This window comes from Aotus nancymaae, unplaced genomic scaffold, assembly GCF_030222135.1.
Source record: "Aotus nancymaae isolate 86718 unplaced genomic scaffold, 86718_ANA_hifiasm-v0.15.2.pri h1tg000036l, whole genome shotgun sequence".
Classification (NCBI taxonomy): Eukaryota; Metazoa; Chordata; class Mammalia; order Primates; family Aotidae; genus Aotus; species Aotus nancymaae.
In genome coordinates this window covers 47,205,015-47,219,963 of record NW_026988450.1, presented here as the reverse complement: position 1 = coordinate 47,219,963, position 14,949 = coordinate 47,205,015, and the positions used below count along the sequence as shown (strand labels likewise).

Sequence of the window (14,949 nt, the reverse complement as noted above, 5' to 3'; positions counted from 1 at the left end):
TAACATTTATTAAACAATTTATTCTTGCCAAATACTATATTAAGTGTTTTGCATGGATTATCTCATTTAAATGTAGGAACAACCCATTTACAGAATCAAAATCTGATTAGAGAGGTTAAGTAACCTGCCCAAGGTCGTTTAACTAGTACATGATGGACCAGTATCCTAACAATGGCAATCTAGTATAGCTACAGCATGAAGTTAGGGTGAGTCTTTAGTATCAGAAAGCTGTTATGTAACCTTATATTACCTTTCTCTTTTTTTCTTTTGTAAGATCACGTTAGAGGAACCTTATGTAACCTTTGCAAAGTTACATAAATAAGCTTTTTAAGCCTCAATTTTCTAATCTTTAAAATAAAGATAATATTACATACCTCACAGGGTTAAATGAGTTCATATATGTAAAACTCTTAACAACAGGACCTATCATATAATGTGTTCAATAATATTAGCTATAATTGTCATTATTATTACTACCACCACCACTCACCACTGTACTCTACTAATTAATCAGAGGAAACCTTGATTAGGACATTTTTGCAAACTTTAGTAATCCAGGTAACCTTTCCCACAACTCTGATTGGGTGCTTTGTTTAGTTTTTTCCTACCTAACTTAATTCTTTTGGAGTAGGGGTATGTAACTCGTAAGTCACATTTATTTCATATCATAGTTAAACATGATCAATTTTTGCCTTTAATCTAGTGTCATAGGAATTAAAAAAATGACTTAGTCACCTATTCCATACCCTTGCCTCCAACAAGCGATATCCTAAGATTATCATTATCTGAGATGTAGTAACACACTTCATACTTAGGGAAGTCCAAGGAAGGACTTTTCCTCAACCCCCTCGGAAATATGTCAAGTCACATGCATTTTCTTTGGGCCTTTATTGCCATTGCCTTAAGAAAATGTGGCTTTTTCTGTTAAAAGCAAAAGAAAAAAAAAGCATCTTTTTCTTTATAGGAATTAAAACCAAAAGCAAAGAGGGAAAAGAGCAGTTAGTGATGTTTTCTAAAGATTAACATATGAACATGCTAAAAATGAAATTGTCAAAATGTATAAAGGAAAATCATTTATTCTTTCCTGTTTCAAGCAAATGAAAGTTTGTTTTTCATGATGGAACAAATGAAGATTTGGGGGCCATGTGGAAACAAGCTGAACTAATTTCTTGCCAAATGTTACCCTGTGACTATGAAGCTTTTCACCACTAGTCTCAAAAAATGACCTCACAAAAGCTATGTCTGAAAGCAATCGCCAAGTATTATTAAGTCAATGACAGGCTTTGGAATGTGCTCTGATTCTTAGTGGATTAATTATTTTAATGATTATTTTTCCTTTAAAAAAAAAAAAGCACCGGATTTCTCTCTCCTTCCATCAGCTAAAAATTATAGTATTTTCTTCTCTCTTCTCCCTTAGACATCAGAAGTACTGAATCATCTGTGAGATTCTAGTTGATTTAAGACCAGATAGTGTCATTATAGAAATAAAAATGAAGGTCAACTCATGAGCACCTTCCAGAGACCAGTAATTTGATTACTTCAAGTCACCTAGAAAGGATTTCACTACATAGAATGTTAGGAGATTAATAGTGAGAGGAAGGCCGTTTCCTTCCTTCCATTTCCCACACTGGAAGTCAGCTCGATTTGGGGCCAGTATCTAGAATACTAAACTAGCTAAACAAATCATCATCTCTGGTTGAGAAGACAGATTGGCTGTTTTGGTGGCAGAGCTGCCTCAAGAATGGGAACCTTTCTGATGGAAGGTCCAGGACTACTTGAATTCACCACATCATTGAGATTTTCAATCGAGAGCTCCTTCAAGGTTTAGCTACCATAAGTCTGAGGAATTACGGGAGGGTATTCCCAAATGGTTTGATGTTAAGGAGTCCAATTTATTCTGTGACTCCTGGTATTCCACAAAAGTAATAACTGGACTCCCACTGACCAGCAGACATATTGCAGGGACCAAAGGGATTCAACTGCAATCTTGGTTGCAGTCAGCTTAACTGAATAAGAAAAACTACTAAGGCTTCTAAAAGTCAGTTCAGGCCAGATTCCAGAAGTCAGCAAATGGGCAGTTAATACTAAGTAGCAACCAGCTGGAAAGTGGACAAAATTCAAGAAGATTTCAGGATTTAGTTAAGGGAAAGAGGAACTTGGGAACCAGGATATTATCTGTTGTGGAAAAACCATGCAAGTAGATCTTAGATTCCAAGACTTGCACAGGTGAGGGACTCCACAGGTTAGAGGTGCCAGTGATCAGAAGCTTCAGAAGGAGCTTGGTTCTGGGATATTTTCCTCCAACCACATTCTTGGTGCACAGGTATCTATAGAAGATTTTTGCAACAGAACACTAGTAGCCTCCGAAACAAAGGCATACTCACAGCTGGATCCAGTTAAATGTCAAGTATTTCCCAAAAAATAAAATATTCCCCCAAAACACTACTTCAGTGCAATATAAATGGTCAAATACGTTTAGAAAATATGACAACCGTATCCTCCTCTGGGAGAGGTACAGTGAATGCTAATACATTAGGATCTGAAAGGTTTTCCAGTAAAAGAATTAAGTTTGTTGAATTCACCTCTTCTCAAATACATTTGTCTTGGGACTTTTTTTGGTGGAGCATCTGTCTTATGAAACTGGTTCCAGGGAACACCAGTTTGGGAGTACTCTTCTAAAGGAAACTTAGGGCCAGAAAAATTACCTGAGACAGTCAAGGACCCCAGGGACCTCTGCCAGGAAGAATCAATTCCTTCTATCCCCAATGAGGATCTGCATCCAGCCTCAGATTGTGCTCTCCACAGCTCCTAGGGTTGCCACTCACATAGACATCAATGTAAATGACAGCTCTGAGCTGTCCATTCAGTGGCCTTGATTCTTAATGCAAATAAGAGGTGGTGGAGTATAATCGTTAAGAATATAGACTACCTAGGTTCCAATCCCAGCCCTCCTCTTCTTAGCTGGAAAATCCCAGGCGAAATAGTTATTTCTTCTGTGGCTCAATTTCCTCATTTGTCAAATGTAGATGGTAACAGTAGGAGTATATGTTATATAGTATTCATATCATATGTCATATACTATACAACTTATGTATAGTATAAATTGTAACAGTGTAATAACACAAAGGTAAATCATTTTCACAGATTTGTTGTAAGGATTAAATTAGTTATATATAAAACATTTGGAACTGTGCTTATAAGTATTATCACTATTATAGTTATCATTATCATCACATTTTAGCATGCTACTGATTATGCCATAACACTCATGTCAGCCTTACATGTCTATGGACTCAATAATTTTAACAACATTGCCTGAAAAAAATTATCACTGACTGGGCATAGTGGCTCACACATGTAATTCCAGAACTTTAGGAAGCCAAGGTGGGAGGACTGCTTGAGACCAGGAGTTTGAGACCTGCCTGGGCAACATGGCCAGACCCTATCTCTACAAAAATAAAAATTAAAAAATTAACCAATCACGGTGGTACATGCCTGTAGTTCCAGCTACTTGGGAGGCCAAGATGAAAATATCACTTGAGCCCAGGAATTTGAGGCCACAGTGAGCTATGATTGCATCACTGTACTCCAGCACGGGCAACAGAGTGAGACTGTGTCTCTATTTAAAACGAAAAAGATTACTTTCCCATGGCATATGCCCTCCCAGTATAACTAGTGTATCTATTATAGAGAGCAGGGATTTGCTTGTTTACCTGTTTTGCACAAATATCAAGTTTATATAGGAAGAGGTCTTATTTGATATTTGTGTATGTTATCAAACTAAATCTAAGATTCCCACCAGACAATTACAGACTTTTAAGTGACTTGCGTTGTATTTGATAAGAAAATGTATTTGCTGCAGGTTTGGGCATGAGGGCAGAGGATGGCATCCCATGCCTGTACTGTGGGTAGCATCTAGCGTCTAGACATTGGCTTTTACCTGCAGCTTACCCACAGCTGTCTGGCTGCTGTTTTATGTCCCCTCCAATATCCAGATCTTGGGACTCTGTGCACTAGTTTCCTGAGGCTAGCTGTGGGTAGCAAACATAGGACTGCTATTTTTTCCTTCTACTTTGTTATGTCTGTTAGTTACGTCATGGCCTTCTTTCTGTTTTCTTTGAAAACCAACAGGGAGATGTCTTTGTTAGGATTCAGAAAACACCAGCCAATTCCTTCCTGCCCATCCCTTCCATTCTCAAATTGGGTTATATCCTTAGAGACAGCCCCAATGATGGTCCCTGATCATCCTGAGGCTGTAATATTAGAGATACAATTTTGGATTAATCTTTAAGCTTAACTCAGATAGCCATTGGCTCATGGCAGGCAGTCAGCATCCTGAGATGCATCTGTCCAGGGTCCACTGTCACATCTGGCCTCTCAGTGAGCTTTGAAACATATTCTGTTCCCTAGACTGGCCTCTTGCAGAGCCAAATTCCTGGGATTTAGCAAGTATGATGACTTAATTTGTTCCTAGAGATGAGGAAACTGAGTCACAATGGAGTAAATAACTTGCCTAAGCTCTTCCAGGTAGCAAGTAGCAGTGAAATGTGAATTTTGTGGGGGCAGTTTCCGTTTGGATTAGACTTCTGGGATCCAAGTCTTGACCTAAAATGTAACATTTTCCTGGGTGAGGAACATGTTGGTGATACCCTGCTATCTTTCGGAACTTGACATGTCCAGACAAAGGAGGTGGAGCAAGATGGCTGAATAGAAGCCTCTACCAATCGTCCTCCCTGCAGGAACACCAAATTTTACAACTATCTACACAAAAAACAGCACCTTCGTAAGAACCAAAACTCAGGTGGCAATCACAGTACCTGATGTTAACTTCATATTGCCAAAAGCGCACTGAAGAGGGTAAGAAGGACAGTCTTGAATCACCAACACCACCTTTCCCACATCCTCCAGCAGTGGCCATGTGGCACAGAGAATCTGAGCACTTGAGGAAGAAGAGCACCGTGATTACAGGACTTTGCACTGGAACTCAGTGCTGCCAACACTGGGTAGAACTCAGCTGATGGCCACAGAGGGAGCGTTTAGACCAGCTCTATCCAGAGAGAAATCTACCACCCCACAGGTGTGAACTTGAGTTTTGGCAAGCCTTGCCACCACAAGCTAAAAGGCTCTGGGGTCCTAAATAAACTTGAAAGGCTGTCTAGGCCATAAGAACTGCAACTCCTAGGCAAGTCCTGGTGCTGTGTTAGGATTGGAACCAGTGGACTTGAAGGGTATCCGATCCAGTGAGACACCAGCTGGGCAGACAAGGGAGCGCAGGCGCCACTCCCCCCGCAGCCTCCTTTCTTCCCCTTGAGGCAAGGAGAGACGATAAAGAGGACTTTGTCTTGCAACTTGGATACCAGCTCAGCCACAGTAGGATAGAGTATTAGTCAGAGACCTGAGGCCCCCATTCTAGGCCCTAGCTCCTGGATGACATTTCTTGACACACCCTGGGCCAGAAAGGGAAGGACCTAGTCCAAAAAGGCTTCATCACCTGCTAACTAAAGAGCATTTGGGCCCTGCGTAATCCGCAGTGATAGCCAGACAGTACTCATGCTCTGCAAATCACTGTGAGCCTTGGATGAGACTCAGAGACATGTTAGCCTCAGGTGTGGCCCAGCATATTCACAGCTGTGGTGGCTATGGGGAAGGACTCCTACTTAAGAAAAAGAGATGAATGAATAAAAAGCATTTTGTCTTGCAGCTTGGCCACAGGTGCAGGTAGAGCACCAAGGGTGCTCTTGGGGTCCCTGATTCCAGGTCTTGGCTCTTAGATGGCATTTCTAGACCTACCCTGAACCACAGGAGAGCCCACTTCCCTGAAGGGTAGTGGCAGGCCTGGCAGCATTCAGCATAAGCTGAGTGAAGAGCCTTTGGACCTTAGGTGACTATTGGCAATACCCTGGCAGTACTTGATGGTGGTGGACAGAGGAGAGACTCCTCTGCCTGGGGAAAGAAGAGGGACAAGTAGGAAGACTTTGTCTTGTGGTTTTGGTGTCAGCTTAGCTGCAGAAGAATGGAACACCAGGTACATTTCTAAGGTTTCTGACTCCAGGCCTGACTTCTGGACAGCATCTCTGGACCCACTCAGGGCCCAGGGGAACTTGTCATCCTGAAGGGAAGGACATGAGCCTGGCTGGCTCTGCCACCTGCTGATTGTAGAGCCCTAGGGCCTTGAGCAAACATAGGCGGTAGCCAGGCAGTGGATACAGCTGGCCTTGGGCAAGATCCAATGCTGGCTTCAGGTCTTACCTAATGCAGTCCTAGTAGGAGTGGCCGCAGGAGTGATTGTGTCATCCCACCCCTCGCCCCAGCTCCAGGCAGTTCAAGAGAGAGAAAGAGAGATGGGCGGGGTGGGGGGGGCGGGTGGAGAGAGAGAGAGAGAGAGACTGACTCTGTTTGGGAGAAAGTAACAGAAGAGAACAAGAGTCTCTGCCTGGTAATCAAGATAATTCATCCAGATCTTATCCAAGACCACCAAGGTGGTACCTCTACAAATCTGCAAGAACAGCATTACTGGCCTTGGAGTGCTCCCTAATGTAGATATGGCTACAGTGACCAAAAACTTAGATCACAACACCCAAATCCCTTAAAATACGCAGAAAGCCTTCCAAAGAAGGATGGGTACAAAGAAGCCCTGACTGCAAAGACTACAATAAATATCTAATTCCTCAAAGCCCAGACACTGACAAACATTCACAAGCATCAAGACCATCCAGGAAAACATGAGCTCACCAAACAAACTAAATAAGGCACCGGGGCCAACCCTGGAGAGGCAGGGATATGTGACCTTCCAGACAGAGAATTTAAATAGCTGTTTTGAGGAAACTCAAATAAATTCAAGATAACACAGAGAAGAAATTCTGAATCCTGTCAGATAAATTTAACAAAGAAATTGAAATAATTCAAAAGGATCAAGCAGAAATTCTGGAGCTGAAAAATGCAACTGACATACCGAAGAATGCATCAGAGTCTTTTAGCAGCATAAATTATCAAGCAGAAGAAAGAATTAGTGAGGTTAAAAACAGGCCATTTGAAAATACAGTCAAAGGAGACCAAAAAAAAAAAAAAAAAAAAAAGAATAAAAAGGAATGGAGCATGCTTACATGATCTAGAAAATAGTCTCAAAAGAACAAATCTAAGAGTCATTGGCCTTAAAGAGGGGGTAGAGGGAGAGACAGGAGTAGAAAGTTTACACAAAGGGATAATAACAGAGAACTTCCCAAACCTAGAGAAAGACATCAATATTCGTGTCCAAGGTTATAGAACACCAAGCAGATTTAACCCAAAGAAGCCTACGCCAAGGCATTTAATCATCAAATTCCCGAAGGTCAAGGATAAAGAAAGAATCCTAAAAGCAGCAAGAGAAAAGAAACAAATAACACACAAGAGAGCTCCAATACATCTGGCAGCAGGCTTCTCAGAGGATCTTACAGGTTCAGATTACTCCTTTTGGCAAATGGGCCAGCAGAAGGTAAACTAACAAGTTTCCTAAGTCAGAAATCTGTGTCTTTCAAAAGAAGGAATATAGGTAGCTTTACTGAAATAAAAATAGCAGGAACTGATGTCTCATACCACTTTTAGCAAAAGGTGAAATAGAAATAAATTTAAAAGGAATTTATTTAAGGAAGTGCAAATGACGATCTTTAACACTTTTTAACACTTATGAAAACTATGCATACAACTCATAAAGGGGACAGTAAATCACTTAAATATAAATGACACCAAATAAACAAGCATACAACTGGCAGCAGCTATCCAGAACTGCCTTTGTAATTATTGCAGGTAGCTGAATTAAAAATTATTAAGAAGAATGTGTGACCCGCTGAACTGACAGAGATTTACTTAGCAAATGCACAGTGATGTGAGGCCCAAATGAAATAATATATGTGAAAGGGTCTTAGAAAGTATAATTGTAGCCAGGCGCGATGGCTCACGCCTGTAATCCCAGAATGTTAGGAGGTAGAGGCAGGCAGATCACCTGAGGTCAAGAGTTAGAGACCAGCCTGGCCACTGTGGTGAAACCCTGTCTCTACTAAAAATACAAAAATTAGCTGGACATGGTAGCACATGCTTGTAATCCCACTACTCAGGAGAATGAGGCAGGAGAATCGCTTGAACCCAGGAAAAAGAGGTCACGGTAAGCCAAGATCACACCACTGTACTCTAGCCTGGGCGACAGAGCAAGACTCTGTTTCAAACAAAAAAAAAAAAAAGAAAGAAAATATAACTGCAAAGCATCAGCCATTTTATTTTTTAAAAAAGTTTTGAAATGCAGTGAAATACACCCCATAAATATATACACCTACTACATACCCACAAAAAATAAAAATTTTCTGTTTTAATCTCTTTAAAAATTAAAAATTTTTAAAAAAGAAATGCAACGAAGATATACATTAGTAGGGACAGGCATGGAAGGCAAATGCGGACATGGATTTGAAATGGAGGGATATGTCAGGATGTGAAACAGGGACAATATTGGAAAGTTGTTCAGTAACAATATTACTTCCATGAGATAGAATATTAGTAGACCGCATATACTCATGTGAAATGTCCTCCAAGATGTTCTAAGTAGGAAAAAAAAAGCAAGATGCAGAAAACTTTATATAATATGCAATTCTTTACATAAAAAAATAAAATTCATGCACACTTAAACACACATGCATATAAAACACCTCTGAAAAGAAAACCTTGGGAACTAGTGGTGGTAGTTAACTTTGAGGAGGAAAACTAGTGAGCCATCAGGGTGGGTGAGATTTAACTTTTCACTGATCACCTTGTGTATTGTTGGAATTTTGCCATATACACATGTTGACTACTCAAAACTAAATTTAAATACGAGAAGGTTAATTGAAACTAGATACTATTAGAAGAGATAAAGAAGTGTCTGATAGAGGAGCTTGATATAACTAGAAATTTGGATTTCACAAAAGAAACAGAAGTCTCTGAGACATTTTAAAGTATATTAAATGAATTCATGCTACTTTACCATACCAAGTTTAGAAAACAGTTTTTTTGAATCTCTTCCTCCTAGGAACCTACTTTTGAACAATTATGTAATTTTTTCCTAAAGAAAAGACATAACTGACCAATAATTTTCCCCCAAGTTCTTATATATGGTTTTATTATTAGTTTTTATTACAGTGTTTAATAATGTATATTGGTTTTTGTTTTTAAAGTTCTCATTAGAAATAGCTTTAAAGGTTGCATATAATCTGTCTTCACCAAGTGTTACAGAATAAATTGTTACATTAGAGGAAACTTCCTTGTAGCTTCTACGATACCCTGAATTGCTGTTGTCTAGCTTTTGTGAAAAATCAAATGCTACTTGTTTCCAGGAACAAGAGTTCAAAACCTAAGTCATTTGGGTAAGAGGAACAGGAAGTGAGTGCCTTCAAATTGTGAGACTTTGTAGACAAACCAAATTGTTTCAGGTTGGAGTCAATGCTGGTTATAAATTATATCCACAATAGCACTGACCTCAGTGGTGAAACAAGTTGAATTACGCTTTCAAGTGTGCCATCCAAAATACGCTACTTATATCAGGGTGTCTTTTTTCAGACTGCTAATTATATATAAATAAGTAGTTTTCAATGTTATTTGGAAGGGCACATCCTCCTTTCACCCCTCCTTCAGTGGCCTCGCTCCCACATACATTCCTTTCTGTCGTTTTGCGTAATGCTAAACCCATGGCAGTAACATACTCCTTACATAGGTTTATGATGTGGTTCCTATTTTATTTTTATTTTACTAAACTAACCTTGGAATTCTATATTCTAGGTTGGATTAATTAAACTCCACAGCAAAGTCAGCATTCACCTTTGTTATTGCTGCTATAAGGACTCCAATAAATGGCAGTGATTAAAGATGCTCATTACCAGAGTTTCAAATTATTAAATCACCTGAGTGTGCTTGAAGGCTCCCGAGATGAGTGAGCGTAGCGCAGATCATCATGTGATGGGCTTCCCTGTCCTCTGGGCTGTGCTGTCTAGATCCATCATGCACTTACTGGCCCATGTGGAAATAGTCAGCTTGGGATGTGTTTTCACGTCTTCATAGCACATACTCTGATCTTCCCAATCTTTGGTGAAAGCTTCCCTGAAAAGGCCGGGATTCATCCAGAACAACAGAGAAAAATGGGAAGTTATGCCCTGCCCCATCCATCCCCTGGCTCTATTCCCCTGTAAAGGGAATGCCTTCAGGTGAATGTGGGATGCTATCCAGGGATGGTTTGATAAAACAGATTGTAATAGGAAAGGCTGATTGGCACTTTTACAAGTAAGGCTCAGTCTCCAGGCAATGTCTGCATCAACAAAAAGCTTTAGGTTGGCTTCAATTTGTTTTTGTTTTTTTTTTCAATTTTATTTAAAGGTATGACACTGGCATTTGCAGGAACATATTTACTGGTGAGCTTTGCTCCAAATATAACTCAGGCGATCTCAGCAAGAACAGTACAGTATTACTTTGTCGGATGGCAGTTCCTGATCTATATGGTAAGAATTCTAAGTATTTTATTGTCCCCGAAGCTATATTATCTAGTCCACTGGCACATGCAGATATTAGAGAACATAATCTTTTCCTTACCAGTGCTAATTTCTTATTAAGATATAAATGTATTTGACCAATACCAAGGTATTTGAAGTACTAAGTCAGCAACAGAAGCACCCTTAGTTTCCCAGATATCCTTTCCTGGAAAAATTTCCACATCAATTAATCCAGCAAGTTCCAGAGCAACATGTTTTAGGACAACTCAGAGTAAAACAAAACATTCCCTTCCAAGTTGAAGGGACAATACTTAACACATTTTGCTTTACTGAACTTGATTCAAAATAGAAGTTCTCTTCAAAAAAGTCCTTGTTGAGATCAACGACACAGATAGATTGTCTGAGAGGAGCACACAATAGTACTACAATGCCGAGAGATACGTAAAAGAATGAAATGAGGCTGGGGATGGTGGCTCATGGCTGTAATCCCAGCACTTTGGGAGGCCAGGGCAGACAGATTACTTGAGGTCAGGAGTTCAGAACCAGCCTGGCCAACATGGTGAAACCCCATCTCTACCAAAAATGCAAAAAGTAGCTGGGAGTGGCAGTACACACCTGTAAATCCAGCTACCAGGGAGGCTGAGACAGGAGAATTGCTTGAACCTGGGAGGCGGAGGTTGCAGTGAGCCAAGATCTCACCATTGCACTCCAACCTGGGCAACAAGAGTGAAAGTCCATCTCAAAAAAAAAAAAAAAAAAAAAATGAAATGAGCTGATAGATAAATGTGAAGGCATTAACTGGGATATCTCATTTAATGCAGTGGCTGTATCTGTAGGTATAAAGAGAATATGATCGAAAGGGTTGATATGCATAGAAGTTGGTATAGATTAGGGAATAATAATATTCTACGAAGGGCAGGTAATAAAAAGAAAGCAGGGATAGTCTAGCTGAGCATTTAACCAAGAACTGGTTTGGTAAAATAGTTGTGAAATCAATAAAAAGAATAAGGCTGAGCATGGCGGCGTGCATCTGTAACCCAACACTTTGGGAAACCAAGGTGGGAGAATCACTTGAGTCCAGGAGTTTGAGACCAGTCTGGCAACACGGCAAGACCTCATCTCTACAAATAATTTTAAAAATTAGCCAGGCATGGTGGTAGGCACCTGCAGTCCCAGCTACTTGGGAGGCTGAGATGAGAGGATCTTGAGCCCAGGAAGTCAAGGCTGCAGTGAGCCACGATCGCAGCGAGCCATGATCGCAGCTCTGCACTCCAGCCTGGGTGACAGAGTGAGACCCTGTCTCAAGACAAAAAAAAAAAAGAAAGAATCAAAGCACACAGAACTAGACATTTTTAGGATTAGAAGTGACCTCAAAAAACTAACTGGTCTAGCCCTCTGCCATTAAAACAGTATGCCATTAAAATAGTATGATCCTACCTTATATGCCTAGTATTGAAAAGTGTGACATTGGCATTTACAGAGACATGTTTACTGGTGACATTTGCTCTAAGTACATGACTGAAGCAGTTCCTAGTGCATATGACAAGAATTATATATATCCTACCATTTCTAATGTGTATTCTGACCACTAGAACACAAATATTTACAGATCTTTTCACTTTCGTTTCCTTTTCTACTCCTTTCTCTTGCCCTATGAAGATACTTAGGTTTCTCTGTTTAAAAAAAAAAAATTCTCATATACTACACACCCTTTCAATAAGCTGTCCCATTTCCCTCCTGCCATTTACTACCAAAAATGTCCTCAAATAGTCTACTTTTGTTGGCCCTGTCCACTTCCTCAGCTCCCACTAACTCTTCCCTCATTCCAATCTGTGGATGGGGCTGTGGGTCAAAGGAGGCAGGGGACTTTGCTGGCAGAGGGAACAGAAGACAGATACAACAGCACTGTGTTATGTGGCTGGAGGGGGCTCATGGGTCAGATTTGTTTATTAGGAGGAGCTTGTAGCTACAGTGTTGACGATGCACAGCAGGAGAGGAAGCCTTGTTAAGAGGCTGCTGAGACGGTCCAAGCAAGAGATGGTGGAAGCCTGAATTAATGCAATGGGAATGGGAATGGGCATGTAGAAAAGGACCAAGTTCAAGAGGCTGTACATTTCCAACAGGAATGGGGCTAGGAGTGGCGAGTGAGGGTGGAGAAGTCTGGAGAAGTAAATCCCTCTCTGTGAATTGTCAAAGGAATTGCTTTTTTTTGGTCCTGATTCTTCTTGAACCTTATGCAGCATTTACTCCCTGGCCCATTATCTTCTGGAAACTTTCTCCTCCTTGCTTCCTCCAGATGTTTTCCATTTCTCTTCTTCCTCTCTCACTAATCCATGCTGGGCTCTTGAGCATCTCCTCTTTCTCTGCCTTGCTTCCACTCATGCTGCACCCTCTTCCCAGGTCTTCTAAAAGAATCCAATTGCCCATCCACCAGCATCCTTTTTAAAGACTTCCTAATGCAGACCCACCTCTCCTTCCCAGGCCCCTCCTGAGCTCTAGATCTATATTCTCATCTGTTTACTTATTACTCATCCCTGCCTGGACCTCCCATAGTTTCCTCAAATGTAGCATATCAAAAACTGAACTATCTTCCCCCTCAAACTCTCTCTTCTCTTCCATGTCAGCCTCCCATACTGGAAACCTAAGCTACACAAGACTCCTCCTTCATCCCCATTCCTCACTCATACCCCTGATCCTGCTGGAAATGTAAAGTCTCTTGAACTTGGCCCCCTTTTCACATTCCCATTCCCATTGCATTAATTCAGGCTTCCATCATCTCTTGCTTGGAGTGTATCAGCAGCCTTTTAAGAAGGCTGCCTCCCCTGATGTTCATCATCAATACTGGCTACAAGCTCCTCCTAATAAACAAATCTGACCTGTAAGCCCCCTCCAGCTACATAACACAGTGCTGTTGTATCCGTTTGCCTCCCCTACCTCCTTTGACCCACAGCCCCATTTCCTTATGACCCCTGAAAACACCCTCATGGGCATGGCTCAGATTGGACCTCTTTATCTATTTACTTGCCTGTTTTATTCCAGAAGACCCTACACTTCTTCAGGACATGAACTTGTATTGGTTGATCAATGAGTCAATCAGGCCATCAGTCCTAGTGTCCTGCTTATTTAAAGCCCTGATCCTCATATGTTATGGCCCTGCAATCCATTTTCATAGGCCTTATCTCTATCCTGGTGCTGTCACTTCCTACCTCTTCCCCTCACCCCTGCCCTCCTTCAGACTTTAAGATTGGGCTTCCATCATTCTCAGCAAACTGACACAAGAACAGAAAATCAAACACTGCATGTTCTCACTCATAAGTGGGAGTTGAACAATGAGAACACATGGACACGGGAAGGGGAACATCACACACTGGGGCCTGTCAGGGGGTGGGGGGCTAGGGGAGGGATAGCAGGGGTGGGAAGATAGGCAACAGATAGCATTAGGAGAAATACCTAGAGGAGGGGGTGATGGATGCAGCAAACCACCATGGCACATGTATACCTATGTAACAAACCTGCACGTTCTGCACATGTACCCCAGAAATTAAAGTATAATAAAAATAATAATAATAAAGATAGAGCATCCCAACTCAGATCGCCTTCCTCGGGTGTGTCATACTTTGTGCCAACCCCCCGCCCCATTTATCTTCCTGCTTCTATGCCACATTCAGTTTTTTAATTATCACAGCTTTCATCAGTCAGTGATAAGCACTAGAAGGAGTTCTAATCTCTGTGATTTACTTCTGTTTTTTATACTTTACTGAAAATTTCTTGATAGTCCAGACTTGAGGCCTTACCAACAAATTATAACTCTTTGCCTAGAGACAAAATAAATTCTTCATCTAGCTAAGAAAAGGGTCACATAGCCTGAAACCAGAAAATTAATGGCCTGAGTTAAATTCTTTGTATATTAAAGATGCATCAAGACTTATTTCCTGGAATAAACAGCATTGTTTAATGATGATGTATCTTGTATTGTTTTAACCCCAGAGAAAACATTTGAAGAGATCCAAACTACTTTTCATTATACTGTATATTTCCACAAAAAGTACTGAGATTAATTGCAGTTGGGCATTTTTCCAAAGTCAGCTCTTAAAATAAACATATTCATTCATTTATTCACTTATCCATTAAGGTGGTGATGAGACACCAAGCTTAGAGAGAGGAATTCCCATAGCAGGAATTTTAAAGTTCTGGGAGAAACCCATATATCTGAAAAATCATATTAAGATAAAGAAAGTATATTTGAAAGTAAATACCACAGAGAAAAATGTAAATAATTCCAGGTATTTAAAACATAGCATAAAATAAACCTTTAATAAAGTCACATTTGAAATAACACTGTTGGCATTAGACTCTAAGGGGAAAAGGTCTATATTATATTCATTTGTAATTTAATCCATTACCCAATTGCATCTCTAAAGACTCTAGTAGTGATGAATTTTATACAAAGATCGTGAGCTGAAGTTTG

At 40.5% G+C, this 14,949-nt stretch overlaps 1 protein-coding gene across 2 annotated transcripts in view; it reads left to right on the top strand.

The window, feature by feature from the left end:
* NIPAL2 (NIPA like domain containing 2) overlaps window positions 1–14,949 on the top strand; it is a 99,798-nt gene that overhangs the window by 57,042 nt on the left and 27,807 nt on the right. For both annotated transcript variants that reach the window (XM_021675756.2, XM_012455808.3), the window contains exon 5: window positions 10,369–10,490. In XM_021675756.2, coding sequence (XP_021531431.1) covers window positions 10,369–10,490 — 122 coding nt within the window. The remainder of the gene's footprint in view (window positions 1–10,368; window positions 10,491–14,949) is intronic.